General features: G+C 38.0%; 1 protein-coding gene across 3 annotated transcripts in view; it reads right to left on the bottom strand.

Moving 5' to 3' along the window:
• The window catches only part of ksr2 (kinase suppressor of ras 2), a 114,895-nt gene that overhangs the window by 44,231 nt on the left and 52,699 nt on the right, over positions 1–17,965 (bottom strand). For all 3 annotated transcript variants that reach the window (XM_014335687.2, XM_005928873.3, XM_005928874.3), the window contains one exon: positions 13,379–13,551. In XM_014335687.2, the coding sequence (XP_014191173.1) occupies positions 13,379–13,551 (173 nt within the window). The remainder of the gene's footprint in view (positions 1–13,378; positions 13,552–17,965) is intronic.

The raw sequence follows: 17,965 nt of genomic DNA, 5'->3' as shown, positions 1-17,965 counted from the left end.
TTAAGCGGTCCAGGAGATGGATAGATATCCCCAGGGAATAGCAAGCAGATTGTAATGATCAGCACATTGCTCTGATGCACTTTGTGTTATATTTTAGCATATTACTTTTTCCCGTATTACTTTTTTTTATGGAAAACAAAGGTTTGTGGCCAAGGCATGCTCTCCATATCCAACACTCTTAGCTCCTTTTAATTGATGGCCGACTGTACTAAGTATATAACAGCTGTAACCACATGAAACAGTATTACCGCAAACTTGAAATTGTTGTAATAGATTAAAACATACTGATGACTAAAAATAAACCAGTAGAATCACAACCAGAACTGATCCCCCTGTAACAATCTTAACATCTGTGCTGCACTGTGCTGAGATTTTTAACTGTCTTGAATGTTTTCCATGTGTGAATAATCTCTTGTAGAGGGGTGGACTTCAAATTGCTTGGTTTTATAATCCTTCTCAGACTGAGAAGCAGCAATAATTGCTTCATTGATCAGAAACCATTGCTGATACAGTTCCTCCTTAGCTTCACAGGCATCTGAATGCTCCTCGACATCCTCCAGCAGTGCCTCCACATGTCTGCATTCAGTGAAATTAGACTAGACTAATGCAAACACTTTAGTTTGTCAGGTGCATGCCAAATTTATGACACGTTTTATCAACAGCGTTATTCAGTTGGTCTGTTTGACAGACTGATAAAACAGGTACTGTCAAAGTCTGCTTTTGGAGATACAATTTCCAATTGAAAAAGCAATAAATTGCAATATATGTTATTTCAATACTTAGTATATTGCAAAAAATTTTAAACTGCAATAATATTTTATTGTGCATTAATGATAAAACCATATTGTGGAGTCTCTGGTGATTCCCACTTTAAGCTCGATTGGTATCTATGTAGGCAGGTAAAGTAAATAAACAGACGAGTATATGAATAGGTATAAATAATAAGTATTGTATGAAACGAGCAAGACTACACAATGTAATACATAATAAAAAACTTCTCTCTAATGCCCGTTGCAACCTTTTGGGATGAAAACAGAATAAGCTGAATCAGTACCACCTGTTTGAATTGTTTGCTGTAGATATCCCTTGATAACCAAGCTACTTTAGTGTTATCTGTAATCTATTATAAAGAATTCTGGCTTAAAAAAGATTTTTACCACGAAAACCTTTCACATGGTCCATTAGTGCTTTCAGTAACTGAGCAGCCCGATTCATTCATAAGCCACCTCTTAATACCAGGTGAAAACAGCATCCAACACTGAATTGCCTGTGAAGGCGGCTGGATGTGGTAGATATGCATTGAGATGATATCACACTCTAAAGATGTGCTGGCTGCAATAATTCAGTAAGAAAAGAGCAATGCTGAAAAATGCTGACATAGTCAAGGGTCATGGTGGAAAAACCCATAATAAAAGCTCATTTTTGTGTGTTATTTCAATTTCTGCAGAAACTGCACTACCACAAGTCCACAGGTAATTTTCAGTTACACTTTTACCAAAAAAATTAAGAGGAAAACATATCAAAAAAGCCATTATAACACTTACATATTTCTCAGAAGAGTCTATTTTTTTTTTTATTAAAGATGTTATGTATGTTATGATAGGAATGCTAGCTAGAGCAGTCTAAAGCTGACAATAAGGAGCAGGCTGCAGATAGAAAGATGCATTTCTAATAATTATTTCTAATTTTCAATATCATTTTCACACTTGGCTCTAATAATTCAGCAATTATAAACAGAAATCTGTCATAATGTGTCACAAATGTACATGTCCCACATTGGGAGAATAAATTTGTTTCATGAAAACACCACAACTGTATATATGCAGTATTTTGAGATTGTCAGTATACACAGTTTTATTTAAAATGACTCCCAGAAACTTTTGCACAACTGCAAATGCTTGTGCCACCAGAGCACGATGAATGCAAGTTTCAAAGCACTTCCATCTTTTATACTATTTATAGTTTCAATGCTCAACTTTTTATGCTCAACTGACTACCAGAATACACATAGTATTTATAGTTTCATAAAGATTTGGGTATCTACTATATAGCTAAGTTCATCCAGTCTTGCTAATAACACTTGCTAGCATTAGCGGATAACATAGCCCTACACCATCTCAGTCAAATACAGTCACTTTTGGCTTAAATAAAACCAACGTGGTGGTAATCAAATTTCTAACATTAAGGCATCCACATGGAGTTTTACAAAACTCTGTCCTTATCCATTCAAATCTAGTAAGGGTTTAAACATATTGACATAAGCCTGATACCCAAGTCATTGGCATTGAAGCAAATTAAAGTAAAAAGAAGAAGAAAGTTTTATATTATGTTATTTTTTGATTTATATTTACTAAATTACTAGGTTTTCTTTAAGTACATTAACAATCTAATTCTTAGATTTTTGTTACTCGAACAAGGCGTTTATCACACAAGTTTCTAAATGGCCTAATGTACTTTCAGTAACACTTTTTCAGCACGAGCGACTCGTGTTTGAAGTTTTAATAACTGCAAGTAAGAAAGATAAGGAATCTTATTTTTTTCATCTGTTGAAAGGCACAGTCAGTTCTATTAATTCATTACAAGGCAGCAAGTAATCAGCAGCTGTCGACAGTGCTAATGTCATGGCCCTGGTGCCTTGAGCATTTCCTGGTTCCTGAAACACCCTTCCTCCACTCCTCCTCCACTCTCTCCAGGGGCTTGGTGTCTTCTCTCCACACTCCGATGCATTGCTCAATTACACTCAATCAACCTGATAACTCAATATAAAGGGAACTGACATCATCTGCTTCTTGTCCCCTTTGTTGGCAACTGGCAGATGATTGGGCTTGTCAGTGGTGGGGCCAGAGAGGTTTGTGTGTGGTTTTAACAGCGATGATTTTCTTTAACAAAAATCTTCTATGATCCTGGGACTCCTACAAGAGCAGGTAATGAGCATTTATGTCAAGAGAACACAATGAAGGCAGTCAAGTAAAAGCATAAGCTTAAGACATGACAGAATATTCTGTTTCGAATATGCTTTGCCCTCAACAAGCTGGTGCAGTTGGCTTGTGTCTACTAATGTTTTAATTTTTCAGTTTCACATTTGATTGTGATAAAATTAGGTATATATTAGATACAGATGAACTACATTAGCTTGAAATCCACTGGAACTGTCTCATGATAACAGCCCCCCTTTTACTGTTCAGAAGCTGATCATTTTAAAGGCAGATGCCCTGTTGGTGCTGCTTCAAATTCAACAAAATCTTTAATTACACAAAAATCAGTGGAAAAGCTTGACTCTTATATTCATTTTTGTTTTTTATGTTAAGAAATACATGGAATAAACATGACATGAGCCTCAGCAATGAACTACAGGTGGTTGGGTACACACCTTCATCTCTTTAACAAGGTAAACAGCTTTACTGACCCCTGCTGCTGGGTGGAATCGACAGGTGGCATGTGCAGCATGAGGTCGTTGTGTGGTTGCTATCACTTGTCTGGCTTCTTTCATACGACAATATGAGGTTGCTTGACTGTACTGTTATATATCAAATATATCAGCTGCTCTTGTATTGCTCCATAAGAACTTGCTATACCATTAAGTGTACTAACTTGCACCATGCCTGAGAACCATTATCTGCAACACTACTCCCCTGCTGCAGTTACAATGTCCTAATGATCCAGGTCGTAATAACCTAAAGTTTGTTTCAGCATTACAGTTTTTGTCCGGGTCTAATGTCACAATTAAACACGCATTTGTTACACTTAGAAGTAGTCATGCTATCTCACTATGAATGAAGGTGAAATAAATGCAGTGGAGTTTTAAAGACTCACACACAAACAGAACATTTGATCAGTAAACAGAAAATTAAACTAATTAAAAACTGAAATTGAGCATCTGCGGAGGTGCCACCATATCGGTTTAACAGTCCGGGGAGGAACAACAAAGTTGAAGCAATTTGACAGGGGTAAAAGAGCACATGTCTGCGTACGTGGTCACACATGGGTGACATCTAGTCACCTGCCGAAACTATCAAAACTTTGAAAAATCCAAAACCATCATAGAAATATAAACTAGGGTCCATTCTTTCTAAGTGTTTGCTTGTGTGTGCTTGTGTGTGTGACAGATGAGCCTCCAGGAGCTGACAAACCCCAAGGCGCCAGACAACAGTGTCCTCCTCCATCTTCTCTTATTGGCCTCAGCCTAATTAAGCTGAGGCCTTCCGTCCCCCTCCTCCACTTGCTTGTCATATGACACGCGTCAGGCCATGGGGTTGAGCGTGTGTGTGTGTGAGAGAGAGAGCGGATGTGTATGTGTGTGTCTATTTTTATGAAAGTTAAAAAGAAAAATCTAACTACACAGAATCGCAGGGATACGCGTTTCTCTTTGTCCGTGGGTTAAACAGATGGGGCGGGTGTGTGCATGTGTGCAGAGATAAAGAGACTGCTCAAGTCTAGGAGCCTACTTACAGCCAAATATAGTTTATTTGACGTTAGACTGAGATGCCTCTCTACCTGATTGACTGAACGCTAAACACTATTCTCCACAGAGAAGAAATTTGTACTGCGGGTAGAGGAGAGAAAAGTGAAGCGAGCGACAATTGAAAAACACAGAACACAAACAACATGAAAAAAAAAATCAGACACAAATTCTAATCATTCTCATTGTCAATGCTATTACCAAATCATCTCACCCACACCTACTCTCATCATTTTCAGAATTATCAAGGTCGAAGAGCTCAATGGACAGATTGCAGCACTTTGGCAGTTTGGATAAAAGCTTCAATCAAATGGTTGAATGCAATCAACGGCACACATAACTGGCACAGTACAATCAAGAGATAATCAATAGCTTACGTCTGGAATACCAAACAAATACAGCAGAACACACCATTAGAACAGACAGTTTCTATGAGAATGTGAAGCATGTTTAACAAGATAAGGGTCTGACATGAGGGTATACATACAACGGACTGGGCAGAGCAGCAGAAAAAGTCAACGGGACTGTAAAACTGTGTGGGTGTTTGCTGCATAATGTGCTGCATTATTGTACATGAGTGTTATAGGAGTGACATGTTGCACACTCCATCTTATTATTCTTATTGTTCCCCAAAAATTACACAGTTGAACAAAGTATTGTATTTGTTTGTGGAATAGCACAAGACATAAATGAAGGAAGGGGTGATATTTTTTTTTTCCTTTTCTATTCCCATGTGACAAAAAAACAAAACAAAACGAGGAACAGGAGAAAAGCAAGGTTGCACAGTTGCTATGACAACAGCAACACGCCGATCTGGCTTTTTTTTTCTTTGCAAATATACATATATATATATATGACTGTGTGTGTTAACATCTTTGATAAACAAGAACACATAGATACATAACTGCAAATAGCATATATGCACATGCACAAAAGCTGTGATACACTGACAATAGCAATCACAGCGCTGGAAAAACAGCAATTATCTTGAATGAAACAAGTATCTCAACACTGCCTTATAGATGGTGGGAGTCTTTTAAGATTGCCGGTTTAAGCATGCCAGTGAGGCAGAGGGAGGAGGGATGGGAGAACAGATGATGCCTGGAGGTCTTATGGCTCGGTAAAGACTTCCTCAGTTGGAGAACTCGAGCTTCTTGGAGCATGCAGACAAGCAACCCAACCAACAGGCACAGCATGTTTTAGTAGTGAGGCAAATCTTAGCCAACAAAAGGCTTTCAGGTTCCACCTTATGTCCCTATGCACACACGTTAAGGCCCATTGCTTTTGGAAAACACTGACAGCAACAGCTATTTATTGGAGTAAATACAAAAATTTGCTGAGCAAAGTGAGCCCTTATGCCCCCCCACGTGCCACTCCATCTTATATAAAACTGAATAAACAAAGTAAATTAGGGGAATGCTTCTGTGGTGCACATATCACTCTGTAACTTAGGATAACTTTAGAGGCTTTTGTCAATTTCTCAAAATCGGTTGTTTTTGTTACATTATCCTGCTGGCTAGTTGTCTATTAAACCATTTTGTTTAGATTAGCTGAGCTGTCAGTGGGATCTTTTGTACACACAGTGTTAAGAAAGACTCCTCTGACTTGTGGCATTTCTTTCTAACACCTTTGAGCTAATATAAAGCAAGGATCAGTCTGACACTAACTAACCAGTGTTTATGGACCCATCTTCAGAGTTTCAGGGTAAGACCTCGATGAGAAAGTTTTAAGCCAGATTGAAAGTAAATTAGGTCCTGCTAACAAACTTTTACAGTCTGGAAAGCAGTTTTTACTTAGTAGTCTGATGGTACAGGACAAGACAATTAAATGAAAAGTTATTATATAGTTTTAAACAACAAACAGTAGGGGAGCATTGGTTGAGAGGCCAAAAACAGATACACATCCACACTTACAGCAAATTTTAGAATTGCCAGTTAACCTTGCATGTCTGCAGACTGTCAAAGAGAACATACACATGCAAAAAAAAAAAATTGCAGTCAGGGAAACAAATATGTATTAGGGCAAAGGGCAGTGCACTACTCTACCTTCTTTCAATGCTGTATTTATTTATTTTTATTAAAGTATTCTGATTTTGTGGTTTTGATCAAGAATAAGAACAATTGTTATAAAAATGTGGTTTAGTAAGTTTTACTAGCCACAAAGCAACAAAGTGATGACTCTCCAAGCCTGAGTCATCATGTCAACATCTGTCTTTTCAGTTTCATGTACTAATAGCTGTGTATCTTTCCTAGAATACTGAACTGAGACCGACTAAACTGTTCTTCTTAGATAGCCAGTTTTCCTCACGCTGTTTTAATTTCAGTGGTTATTTAGAGCCCTTATCTATTTGCCAATTCTCAAAGGGACCTCCATTGTGGTACCACATTTGGTTGCTAGGAGATCTGTGACGCAACACGCAACTGCAAAGCATCTATGCAAGGTTAGGCAGAGTGGGTGACGTCACTGGCAAACATGTAGAATTAAAAAGAGTGAGTTGTGTACCAAGCACATGAACATTTAAGCCATTTATATCCACAAGCACACACTCTCAGACTCCCACACTCTCCATCCCTCCCTCTCTCGTTCCATCTTACTCACGCACAAATACACACATCAGTTTTGCAGCAGGCGTGTGTTTTGGTCCGTTGCCAGCGCTTGTACTGGATCTTCAAGTGGACACAAGGCATCATCACAAGCTAGGGAGTCTATCTAAGCCAACTGTGTGAACTCAAAACAGCCTGAGGCACTAGAGGTGAGCTGCCCATACAAAAATGTCCCTCTGTGGCTATCATAACTTTTCAGATTGGACAAACAATGACTTATCATACCACCTGGAGCGAGAACGAGAGCTCAAGAAAATGAACTCTCACTGGCATAGCCATTCTAATGTTTATTGCGTGTAGGTGTTTGGTTATATGTGGTGTACGTGTCAAAACGTCAGTAAATAGTTTCACTTTTTAGAAGCAAGAATTTTCCCCTTTTTTTCTTGTTTCTCTGTTTTTTTGAAGGGGCATCGGTGGATAATGAAGTTGCAGAAACCTGGGCACAAATGTTTGATTGGCAAGAGCCACTTGCTTTTCAGTAATTAGACATAATTTCGAACAGGATAAACTAGTTCATCATCAAATCATTACAGAGAGCAATTTACCTCACTGGATAATGAAAAGAACCCATCACAATACAACTTCAAATGAAAAATAAAGCAGACTTTTATCTTTTTTCTTTCCCCCATCAGGAAAACTTTCTGCAACAAGATAAAAAAAAAATAAAGTTCTTTAAACCAGCAATCACACTTACACTGCGCTCTCCGGGTCCAAAGAAGCAACATTACACTTTCACAGCTGTTTGTTATGTTGGCAGTTCAGCTATCCTGGCGATAATGTGAGGTTAAAGGAGTTTATGCGCTAATAGAGCTTTTTCACAGCAGACATTTTGGCATACCATAGCATGAAAAGCACAGCTGTGATTAATACTATAAATGATGAGTGCCTTCCATTTAGGTGAGCCAATTCCAGAGTCCTAATAATGACCATGTTGGCATTGCTTTCTGACTCAGTTACTAAAACCCGACTGCTTTAAAAAAAAACATTTCACCTGCCATATTCATGCTCTGATGAGTCAAAATAGCTCCTCTTAGAGTACTGTGCAGTATCAAGCCATCCCTCATTTCTTTATGTTTTACATAATTGTAAATACAGTATATAAGGCAAAAACAGTTTGCACAATTATAAAAAGCTTGAATGTCATTATTTAATTCTTCAATCAATCAATCAATCTTTATTTATAAAGCACTTTTCATACAAAAAAAAATGTAGCACAAAGTGCTTTACATGGTTAAAAGCAGCCCACCCCACCCCACCCTCCAACTCACTCCCCACACTCTCATTAACATAAACGATGTGAATACACGCATATCCCCCCCACACACACACACACACTTAAAGAGTAAAATTGGGCTGGGTACGCATGAGCCAAGTGAGGAAACACTATAACAGGGAGCCGTCTGCACCGGGAGCCGGTCACAGACCGCAGCCTCCGGGCTGGGCACACAGCAGGAGGGAGGCAAAGAAGCCCCCCAGCCAGGCTGAGAGGACCCCCAGAGCCCCAGCAGCCACGGTCGATCACAGCCCCGGTGCAGAGAGCGCCCTCCAAGGAAACACTGGAGATATGACACAATAGGATATGTACAGGGTAAAACGATAAAATAAATAAGAACGGGATACAATATAAATATAAATAGAGTAAGAAGATTAAAAAATTAATAAGAATAAAATCACTAAATATTAGGTAAAGCCTAAATTAATAATAGAATAACCGGATAGAATAAACAAGCATAAAATAAATAAACGTTAAGTAAAAGCTAAATTAAAAAGGTGGGTCTTGAGTCTGTTCTTAAAAACATGTACGTTCTCTGCGGCCCTGAGCTCCTCCGGCAGGCTGTTCCACAGACGAGGACCATACCACTGAAAAGCTGCCTCTCCGTGAGTATGTGTCCTGACTTTAGGGACAATCAAAAGGCCAGTACCAGAGGACCTCAGGGTCCGCGAGGGTTCATATGGTAAAAGCAGATCTGAGAGATAAGAAGGCCCGAGACCATTAAGACATTTAAAAACCAATAAAAGAACTTTAAAATCGATCCTGAAACACACGGGGAGCCAATGCAGCGATTCTAAAACCGGTGTAAAATGTAAAGCCTGAACTCTCTTAGGTAAGCCGGTTTGTAATTTCTTTAAGTCGTCTTCGGGACTAGTTCTCCAGGCTTCTACAAAGCTATTCTTTGCATTTTGGCTGCCTTTTGTTCTGTTCTCTGTCAAGGTGATCCCACATTGCTTCAGTGTTGATGTCCAGGCTGTGAGGAGGCCAGTCCATGACTGATAGTGTTCCATTGTGTGTTTGTCTGACTAGGTATGCTATTACTGTATTGGCAGTCTGTTTGGGATCCTTGTCATGCTTAAAAAAAATAAACCCGCTACCAATCAGATGCTTTCCAGATGTTATTGCATGGCAGGAGAAAATATGATGGTACTTTTCTGTGTTTATAATCCCATAAACTTTGATGAGATCTCAGCACCGCTAGCTGAAATTCAGGCACAAACCATTACAGAGCCTCAACCGATGGTGGTAGACTCACACTATTATACTCCCTCCTTGCTAGATTTTTGCCTTTTTTTTATTATGGGACTTTTAGATACTGTATATTTACTCTAGATCATTTTTTAGGCCTCTTACTTCTTCTTTATCCACCACTTAGTCAGTTTCCAAAAGTGTTTTAACCTCCTAAGACCCGAACTCTTCCACAGCATGCATTTTAAATTTTTCTTTGATATTTGGGCTGATTGGGGCCCGACGAGTGTAAAAACAAAGAATTACCAGATTTTTTTTTAACCTGATTTTTGTTTCTAAGAAAAATGAAAGCCACATATGAGGATATTCATTAAAATTTTGATAGAATAGTAGCAGTATAATGTCCTCGTAAGTGGATATCAGGCCCTTGTAGAGCAAAATTGAGTATTTTGGTCTAAATAACCCAAAATGTGATGTCCACATATGTGGACACCAGGTCCTAGGAGGTTAAGGACATACCGCATGCTATACTGAGATGCCACATTTTTTTCTAATAGTTCTTTGGGAATCAACATTTTTGTGCAAAAATACTGTGTTATCTTTGGCATTTTTCCGAGATTCAACTGAAGAAACTGGAGCATATTATGTGTTTATTATGTGCTTTTGTGGCAGGCTGCTAGGAAACAAAAACAAATCCTAAAATTAAGTTCAAACACATTTCTCTAAAAATGCACACGTACAAGGACCACACTAAAAATAAATGAAAAAGCTGCCAATGTCTGAAGAAAAAGTCCTTCAGAAGAACTATTGCTCAAGGCCTCCTAAAAATGAGAAGGAAAGTCCAGCACCTAGGAAGCAAAATATAAAGAAATTAGGTCTGACTGAAGATTTTTGCACAGTTCTGCATGCGATACACCAACGTGTACATGTAAGATAAATCAATTTTATCACATTTAGGACAGTCATTTAATTTCCCAGCCAAGTGTGGATTTACCATGTGCAGTGCATTTGAAGTGCATAGCATGATGGTATTATTTTTACTGGGGCTTTTTAACTCAAATAGCTCCATTAAAAACTCAGCTTACAAATATCCTCCCTTAGATGTGATGCATCGATTGGAATCACCCAGTAGGAATGGTAGAAATGTCAAAATGCAAGCGACAGATGATTAATAGATATAATATGATAAAATAATAGACTTATTATTTTAAATTGAATAAAGATCAACACACACAATAACCAGTAGCTGCAGATTAAATGAGAAACTATCTGCAGCTTGTCTCCAGAACCTAACAATGTGCCAAGAAGTGCCTGAGCCGAAATACACCACTGTAATGGAATTATATTTGTAATCATAACCAGTTTCTCAAGGTGGAAAGCCAAACAAACTGCTGACGTCTCAGCTTCAACTGGGCACTGACTCATCCCTGGCAGACAGCGTTTGGTCCTGGTTACCTCAGCCAGTCTCGTAGCTCCTCCGCATGTTTTGATTCAAACGACTTGCAAGATAAGTAATAACACTGCTGGCTGGAGGGCCCTGACGTATGAGATGGCTGTGATACCATAAACCCAAACATAGACACGGGATGGATGTTTAGCCTGGCTGACCTGGCAGTCGCATACTTGCCCAAATGCTCACACAAGCGTTCACACACACCAACAGATTGCTGAACTACTATTCCTCTGGGCAACTTTGTAAATATTGTTTTTTCTCTGCTCTGTTATTTATAATGAAACACAATGAGCAAATAGTGATCTGATGATTCACGCTGTCTTTTTTCGTTAAGTACAATTTTGCCATGCCGGTCATTGTGTCAGCTATTGTGTAAAATTTTGTTTGTTATTTTATCAAACAAGTACATTTTTCCACCTGGTTATCAATATGATAAAATAGATTAAGCAGATTTTGTAAAAGCTTACAGTTAATTTAACACAGATAGACGTACTCCCTTTTTTTCTTTTGCAGTCAGTGCTCGAGTTGTAAATAAATAAATAAAGTTCCACATAAAAACAGAACTTGGATGTTGCCCTTCAGCATTTAGTGTAATTGACACTGGCACAAACAGTCTTTCTAACAGTCAGCTGTACTGAGGAAAACTGCAAAGCACGCCTCAAGGAAATAGCTCACATTAAAGTGAGAAATCACAGGTGATATTTCAGAGCGAGCAAGCTCAATGACTCCTCCCAAAGAGCCTTAAGGGTGTATGAAGCTGTACAACTCCTTCAAACTTGTCCACAGTAGAGCGCTTATTTTGGATTGCGGGTATAAAGGCAGGTTTCCAAACCAAGCTGTGATACCCACCGTGTCTAATAATGCTTTCTAGTACAACAGGATAAAAAAAGGCAATGTGTACTTCCTCCAACTCCAAAACTCTTTATCTACGTAAGAAGTTTATTTGTGCTATAGCCTAGAGCAGACCGTGTTAACTTGGACGATGCAGTTTGGTGGTTTTTCAGTTCACACTCCCACGACACATACGGGAGGGGACATATAGAAGTATTTTCAATGAGAATAAAACAGTAAATCCATTCTCTGATCGATTTGTGTTGTGTTTTTACGAACCGTGCTCACCTTACAGAAGCCACCACTTCTTATTTGGTCAAGCTTAAAGCTCACGTTGCAAGTTCTGATTTGCACAGTGTGAAAAAAGATACTTTTATTGTGGGTATTCACAGTCGTTTGCAGCATGCTCACTTTAATGTTCTCCAGCTGCATAAAAGGATGTGCTGTGAGAGCAGATCTGTTGCTCAGGTAGCATGATGAGTTGACTGGAATCATCATCAGTACAAACCTACTGTTCAACATGGTGAGATAATTACTTATTTACTTAGAAAGAAACACTGCATCTTTTATATATTATCTGTGGGTATAAGCCAGCATCTCTGGCTTAAAATATCTGTAAATAACTCACAACGGAGGCACCAGGTTTTCCATCTCTTATTAAGCTAATGGAAAAACAAATCTGAATTAGAAATAATAATTCATACATCACTGTTTTTCCTTATATGATTGTAAAATATACTTATTAATATTTTATTAATAATTTTCTATCAGAAATCAAGTATGAACCTCCTTAAACCAGAGATTTTTTACAAGCTTGGTCCTTTTTATGTTATTAAATAACTGATAGTTTTGGTCCAAACCTTGGACATCTGTACCCGTTTTGCCATACTAAATGCATTAGCATTTGAGACTATGCCATTAAATTCACATATATCAATTTCACCTTTCACCTCCTTTTTTTCTTTTTCTAAATGTGTGATTATTCCATGTCATGCCTTAAACAACAAGTATGCACAACTTTGTCCCTTATACCAGTTAGTGAAGTTTTGCATGGATTCCGAACACTGAGTGTTATCCATTCATCACCCGTTTCATTGACAAGACTTCCATTACTTTGTTTCCCTGCATTTCCCCCATCCCCATCTCCTCAATCTAATGGCTTCCGCAGAATGTCTTAATGTATCAGCCAATAAGGCTGCCAGTGTGCAGCAACACACAACCTCCGGTCATTATTGTCACGACCTGATTGTCTATTTATTGCATTTACCAGCAGAGCTGTACTTAAGCATTTTTTAACAAAAATAATTACTTTCAGCAGTTAAGTAAGAGCAGTTAAAGCAAATGGTTTCTGCAGGTGGCAAGGCATAGTGACAAAAAACTGATGAACCAACTGAGACTTGACCCAACTAAAAGCAGAGCAACATCCCAGGAATGAAACATTGCCAGAGAACTAAATAATCAGAGTAGCAGTAGAGTAGATTATGAAAGGGATACGTTCAAAGTATTGAGAAAAATGTAATTTCATTTTAAAAAATCAGTGTGCGATATTTAAAAAAAAGATGTTCACTTACTTGCAGAGGGTGTTTCGGCATGAACAGGTGGTGTAGAAGGGATGAAAGAGGGGAAGAAGAAGGATCGCAGAGATCGTTCAGTGTGGAGGGGTGAGCGCTGTGTGGGCAGGTTCTCACAGCTGCCCACACTGCTGTGGATCTTAAGGTTCAAGGGCTTGGTCTTCTTCTTGGCTCTGGTGGACAACAGACAAGAGAAAAATATAAAATTGAGACATTAGAGGTGAGTGCAGCAAAACTAAACAAGAAACCAACATGTTCAAATGATATTTACTATAATTAAACAGTCTGGACTATTTGTTTTTGCAAAAACGCACAACTTCAAAGCTGGACAGGAAGGCTGCACAGTTTTTGGGGTATAGCTATTCCTGTAGTCACAACCAAGGTACAAACACTGCAGCCACCATCATATAGAAGAGAAAACAGAATTCTACACCAGAATAGTTCACATATGGAGAACATAATACAGTTTAGTGGCAAGAAATGTTGCATATTAAGTAAGGGAAATGAAAATGTACCTATCAGTCACCATCATTATTATTATCACACCTATATATAATGTACACCCTACACCTGAACGTAACAAGAATGCAGGTGGACAAGTACAAATAAGGCATATATATTAGTTTACGTTGCATATTGTGTATTATGCATTAGAGTAATATCAATAATGTACTTATAACACCGAACAACAAACACTTAGAACTTCACTGTATGTTCATTGTACTCCAGAATTTGGAGAATATTTTTTCTCCGCATCACAAATCTGCTAACTTAACAGAACTCAGTGCAAAGTACCAAATATATGTATTTTCTGCACAATCACATAAACAAACAAAGAGGTGCGACAACATCTTGAGACACAGCAAGTATGGTGTACCGAAATACCAGATCAGCATCATTAAGGGCTCTAGTATTAATGATAAAGTCAGGAAATCTGGGAGTCATTTTCATAGCATGATAGCACAGCCATCGCTGTCATGCTAGAAGAAAACACACTGCTGTCGGGGTCAGAAAAGCAAGTAGGATCGAGGAACAGAAGATTAAACAAGACACTAATAAGAAAAAGAAAAACAGCTTTTTTTACTGCGATTTTATTCCAAAGTTTGGCTCCGACTCAACCATTTGTGGATGTTGGAAAACCCTATGGTACTGCTTTTTAAAGTTGCACACCTCCATATGGACACTTGCCACGTAAGTATGTAAGTGTGTTCAAACTGATGTGAAGTATCTTCATGCAATGCAAAGTTACCATCTTGGCTATAGCAGAAGGGGTGGGAAGAACCGATAAATATAGGTTACAGACAGAAACCTGTAAGGTGCTTGAAAGACATCCTTTTTTTAAATTGACTAGTATTGAGTATCAAGTCAAAGTGAAAATCACCAAAATTTTCCCATGATCACTTCTGTTTGCCAGCCTGCTTCCACTGTGGAGGCTTGTCATTTCAGAGCTGAGGTCAGAATAATTAAGCTTGTAGAGCAATTTGTCTTTGTCAGCTGTCATTGTGATTTTTTTCTAACAAAACTTTTGTGTATTTCAATAAGGTATTCCTTGTAAGTACACAATTCCCTGAAATATGAAAGACAGACAGCTGTGAACTGAGTAAACTAAGAGACAAGCTACACAGTTTGGGCTAATTACAAGAAAAGTGTGTAATTTAACTAAAAATATCTCAAGTGACTTGCAGAACAGACTGTTCTAGCTACTGGTATATCTGGGTTCTAAAGTGGAGCCACTGGAAAGTCTGGAGCCATTGCTCATATTAAAGCATGGTTCACGGTTAACCTGCACTAGAACTTCAAACGATCACATTAGCCTCTTATCTAATGTACTCAGTCAGGCTGATAAAATGAACCATTATTCCTACAGGATCCTAAATACACTAACTTATGTTATTATTGCAGCTCAGGAGAACACGAGGTGACTTTGTGGGGATAATTGGAAATAAAAGTCGTCCTTCATTAGAGAAAATAATCCACAGACTGTTAATTACTTCCCTGTAAATTAGAAATGCAAACATTCGCTATGATAGACGTTATCGGCCATATTTTCTCATTTTAATTTCTCTACTTTTTTTGATGTGAGGCTAAATTTACTCAGGCTATGGAAAAGATTTTGCCCGTTTTGCAAGAATATACTGTACTGTGCAAATGCCTTTACATTTTTGTTCAGTGAGCCAGGAATTCTTGTACTTTCTCCAAATGGTATTGAGCAATAGTTGTCCAGGCTTTGTGAAAGTCTTTCATAGTTTTTCTTTGGGCACTGGCTACTTTTTCCACCCAAACTCTTAGACAAGTCTGTTTACCTGACCATTTTTAGAGAAACGTGTTTGGAGTTTATTTAGTTTGCTTGTTTGTCAATGCTGACCTATGAATCATTCATGTGTCATAACAGAACAGACAACTTAACAGAAAACCAATTTTATATCGTATATTTGTCACAGAAATAGCAGAAATTTGACCCGAAGATAAACTCAAAATACACATTTTAATGATGGTAGAAAAGTCTTTTTAAAAGTACAAAGTGCATGAAGCAAAACAACAAAGAAAATCCAACTCCAAATGGCAGGCAGTCACAAGGGAAGCATTCAGACAAAGACCAAAAGACTAGAGCAAGCCTATAAACACACACTTGAACAGACTGAGGGCTAATCGGAGGAATGAGACACAGCAGGGGAAATGAAGCACAGGTGAAACTAATTAAGCCAATGACAGGGAATAAAATTAAATGCAAGACCCAGAAGATACACGATTACCAAAACAATACAGGAAAATAATAACTGGAAGACTGGACACAGGAGAACTTGACACAGTAGGAAAAGGGGGGAGGGGGGGATCCAAAAACCCTGACAAAAGAACCGAGAGGTAAATCAGGCCCTTTAAGCTTCTGATCTTTCTGAGTTAGCTTTGATATTTTGATACTTCCAAACCATCAACATGTCTGTTAGACCTCATTCTTAAAAGACTGCTCAAAGAAGTCCTACTATTAATAATTATTTGATCTTAGGTATGATCAAACCATATGTCTTTGAGGTGGTGGTAATTAAACCATTACTTAGAAACCATCACTTGACCCAACTGTCTTAGCCAATTATTGACCAATCATCACATTTTTTTAATTTCTGAAAGAGTATTAGTAAAACAGCTAACAAGTCATCTTCATACGAATGTTTTATTTCCATCATCACATCATAGAAACAGTAAATATAAAGCAAAATGAAGAATTTTGCACAGCACTGTAATGTACTTTCAATATTTGGGATTACTATACAGCAGCTTTAGAATTTCTTGGTCTACTTTATTTGTTTAGTCCTGTTATATAAAAAAGTCATTATACTACATATTCCATTTACCTTAATATAACAGCTGCCTTTAGGCAACTGTTGTGATTCCATGCTATATACATGAAACTGAACTTAATTTAAGTGAACTGAAATTCAAATGTTTGTTACTGAATTAGTCAAATTTCTTCATAGTTCATCTCATATTATGAAAGAACGAGAACTTTTCACTTTCATATGAACAACCTCATTGGTGTACAGTAAAGCAAGCCATATGTTAATGCCAGGTACCTACTAACATAAGAAGGCAGAGTAACACCCCCACCCCCTGGTACCCCACTGTGCCCCCTCCAAAAGGAGTGCACAATGTCCCCTCGTTGCTAATTTTGGAGTAATAATTACTGCTCCAGTTTCAATTACTCTTTTTCCTGTTTTTTCCCCCCAATCTGTCATTTAAATATTGTCTAGTAGACATTCTTATATTTGTAGGTGGATCAAAAAAAAAAATAGCAGAAAATTAGAAAAAGACAAAAATGATTCTGAAAATGCCAACACTGGCATGTAGGTGTGATTGGGAAACCACTCTTATTATAATTAAAGCCAGCAGAAGCAGAGACATCTTTGGTGCTACTATTCTTTTAAGTACTGAGTCTAACTAGTGAGAGTTTTTTCATACTTTTAATAAGCACCATTAAAAGAATGCCATATTAGCTATTAGCAGGTCCTGACTGCAAAGTACCCACTGCTGTACAAACAACAATCCCTGGATTACTTTAACAATGTGACAAGTGCCAGGCAGGTTCAACAAAGACTTTTTTTCCCTAAAATTTTTAAGCCGATTTATCGGTCACAATGAAGTTTGGAGATAATGATATCCAAAGGAAGAGTAAATAACACCAAATGGCATGAATATGAGATTTATGTTTGTGTGTCAGGGCTTAAGAACTGCATCGGCAGTGGGTTAAAGACTGCACCAGTCCTTCTCTATGTAGATGTAATTTACTTTAATTTGCTGCCAATACTCTTAAGCCCCTTGATGCTATGTACCACAGTTCTCTTCAATGTATCACTGAGGACAGTTTCAGCACCCTTCATTGTATTCTCCATGCAACAAGAACTGTCTTTTTTTAATTTACTAGGCTATTTTAAATAAACTGTCATGTTATTCATCATCCACCCTGTATGGGTTGCAGAATATACAAAAATGCATTATCTTTAATGGCCAATTTATTACAAAAAAAAAAAACAAGGGAAACTGCAGTCTGCTGTTATGCATCTCATAGGATGAAGTGTTAGTTTAAAAACGTAT

The sequence above is a fragment of the Haplochromis burtoni genome, unplaced genomic scaffold, assembly GCF_018398535.1.
Source record: "Haplochromis burtoni strain Fernald_Lab_line unplaced genomic scaffold, NCSU_Asbu1 Contig_111, whole genome shotgun sequence".
In the NCBI taxonomy this organism is placed as follows: Eukaryota; Metazoa; Chordata; class Actinopteri; order Cichliformes; family Cichlidae; genus Haplochromis; species Haplochromis burtoni.
This window is presented reverse-complemented; position numbering and strand designations above follow the sequence as displayed.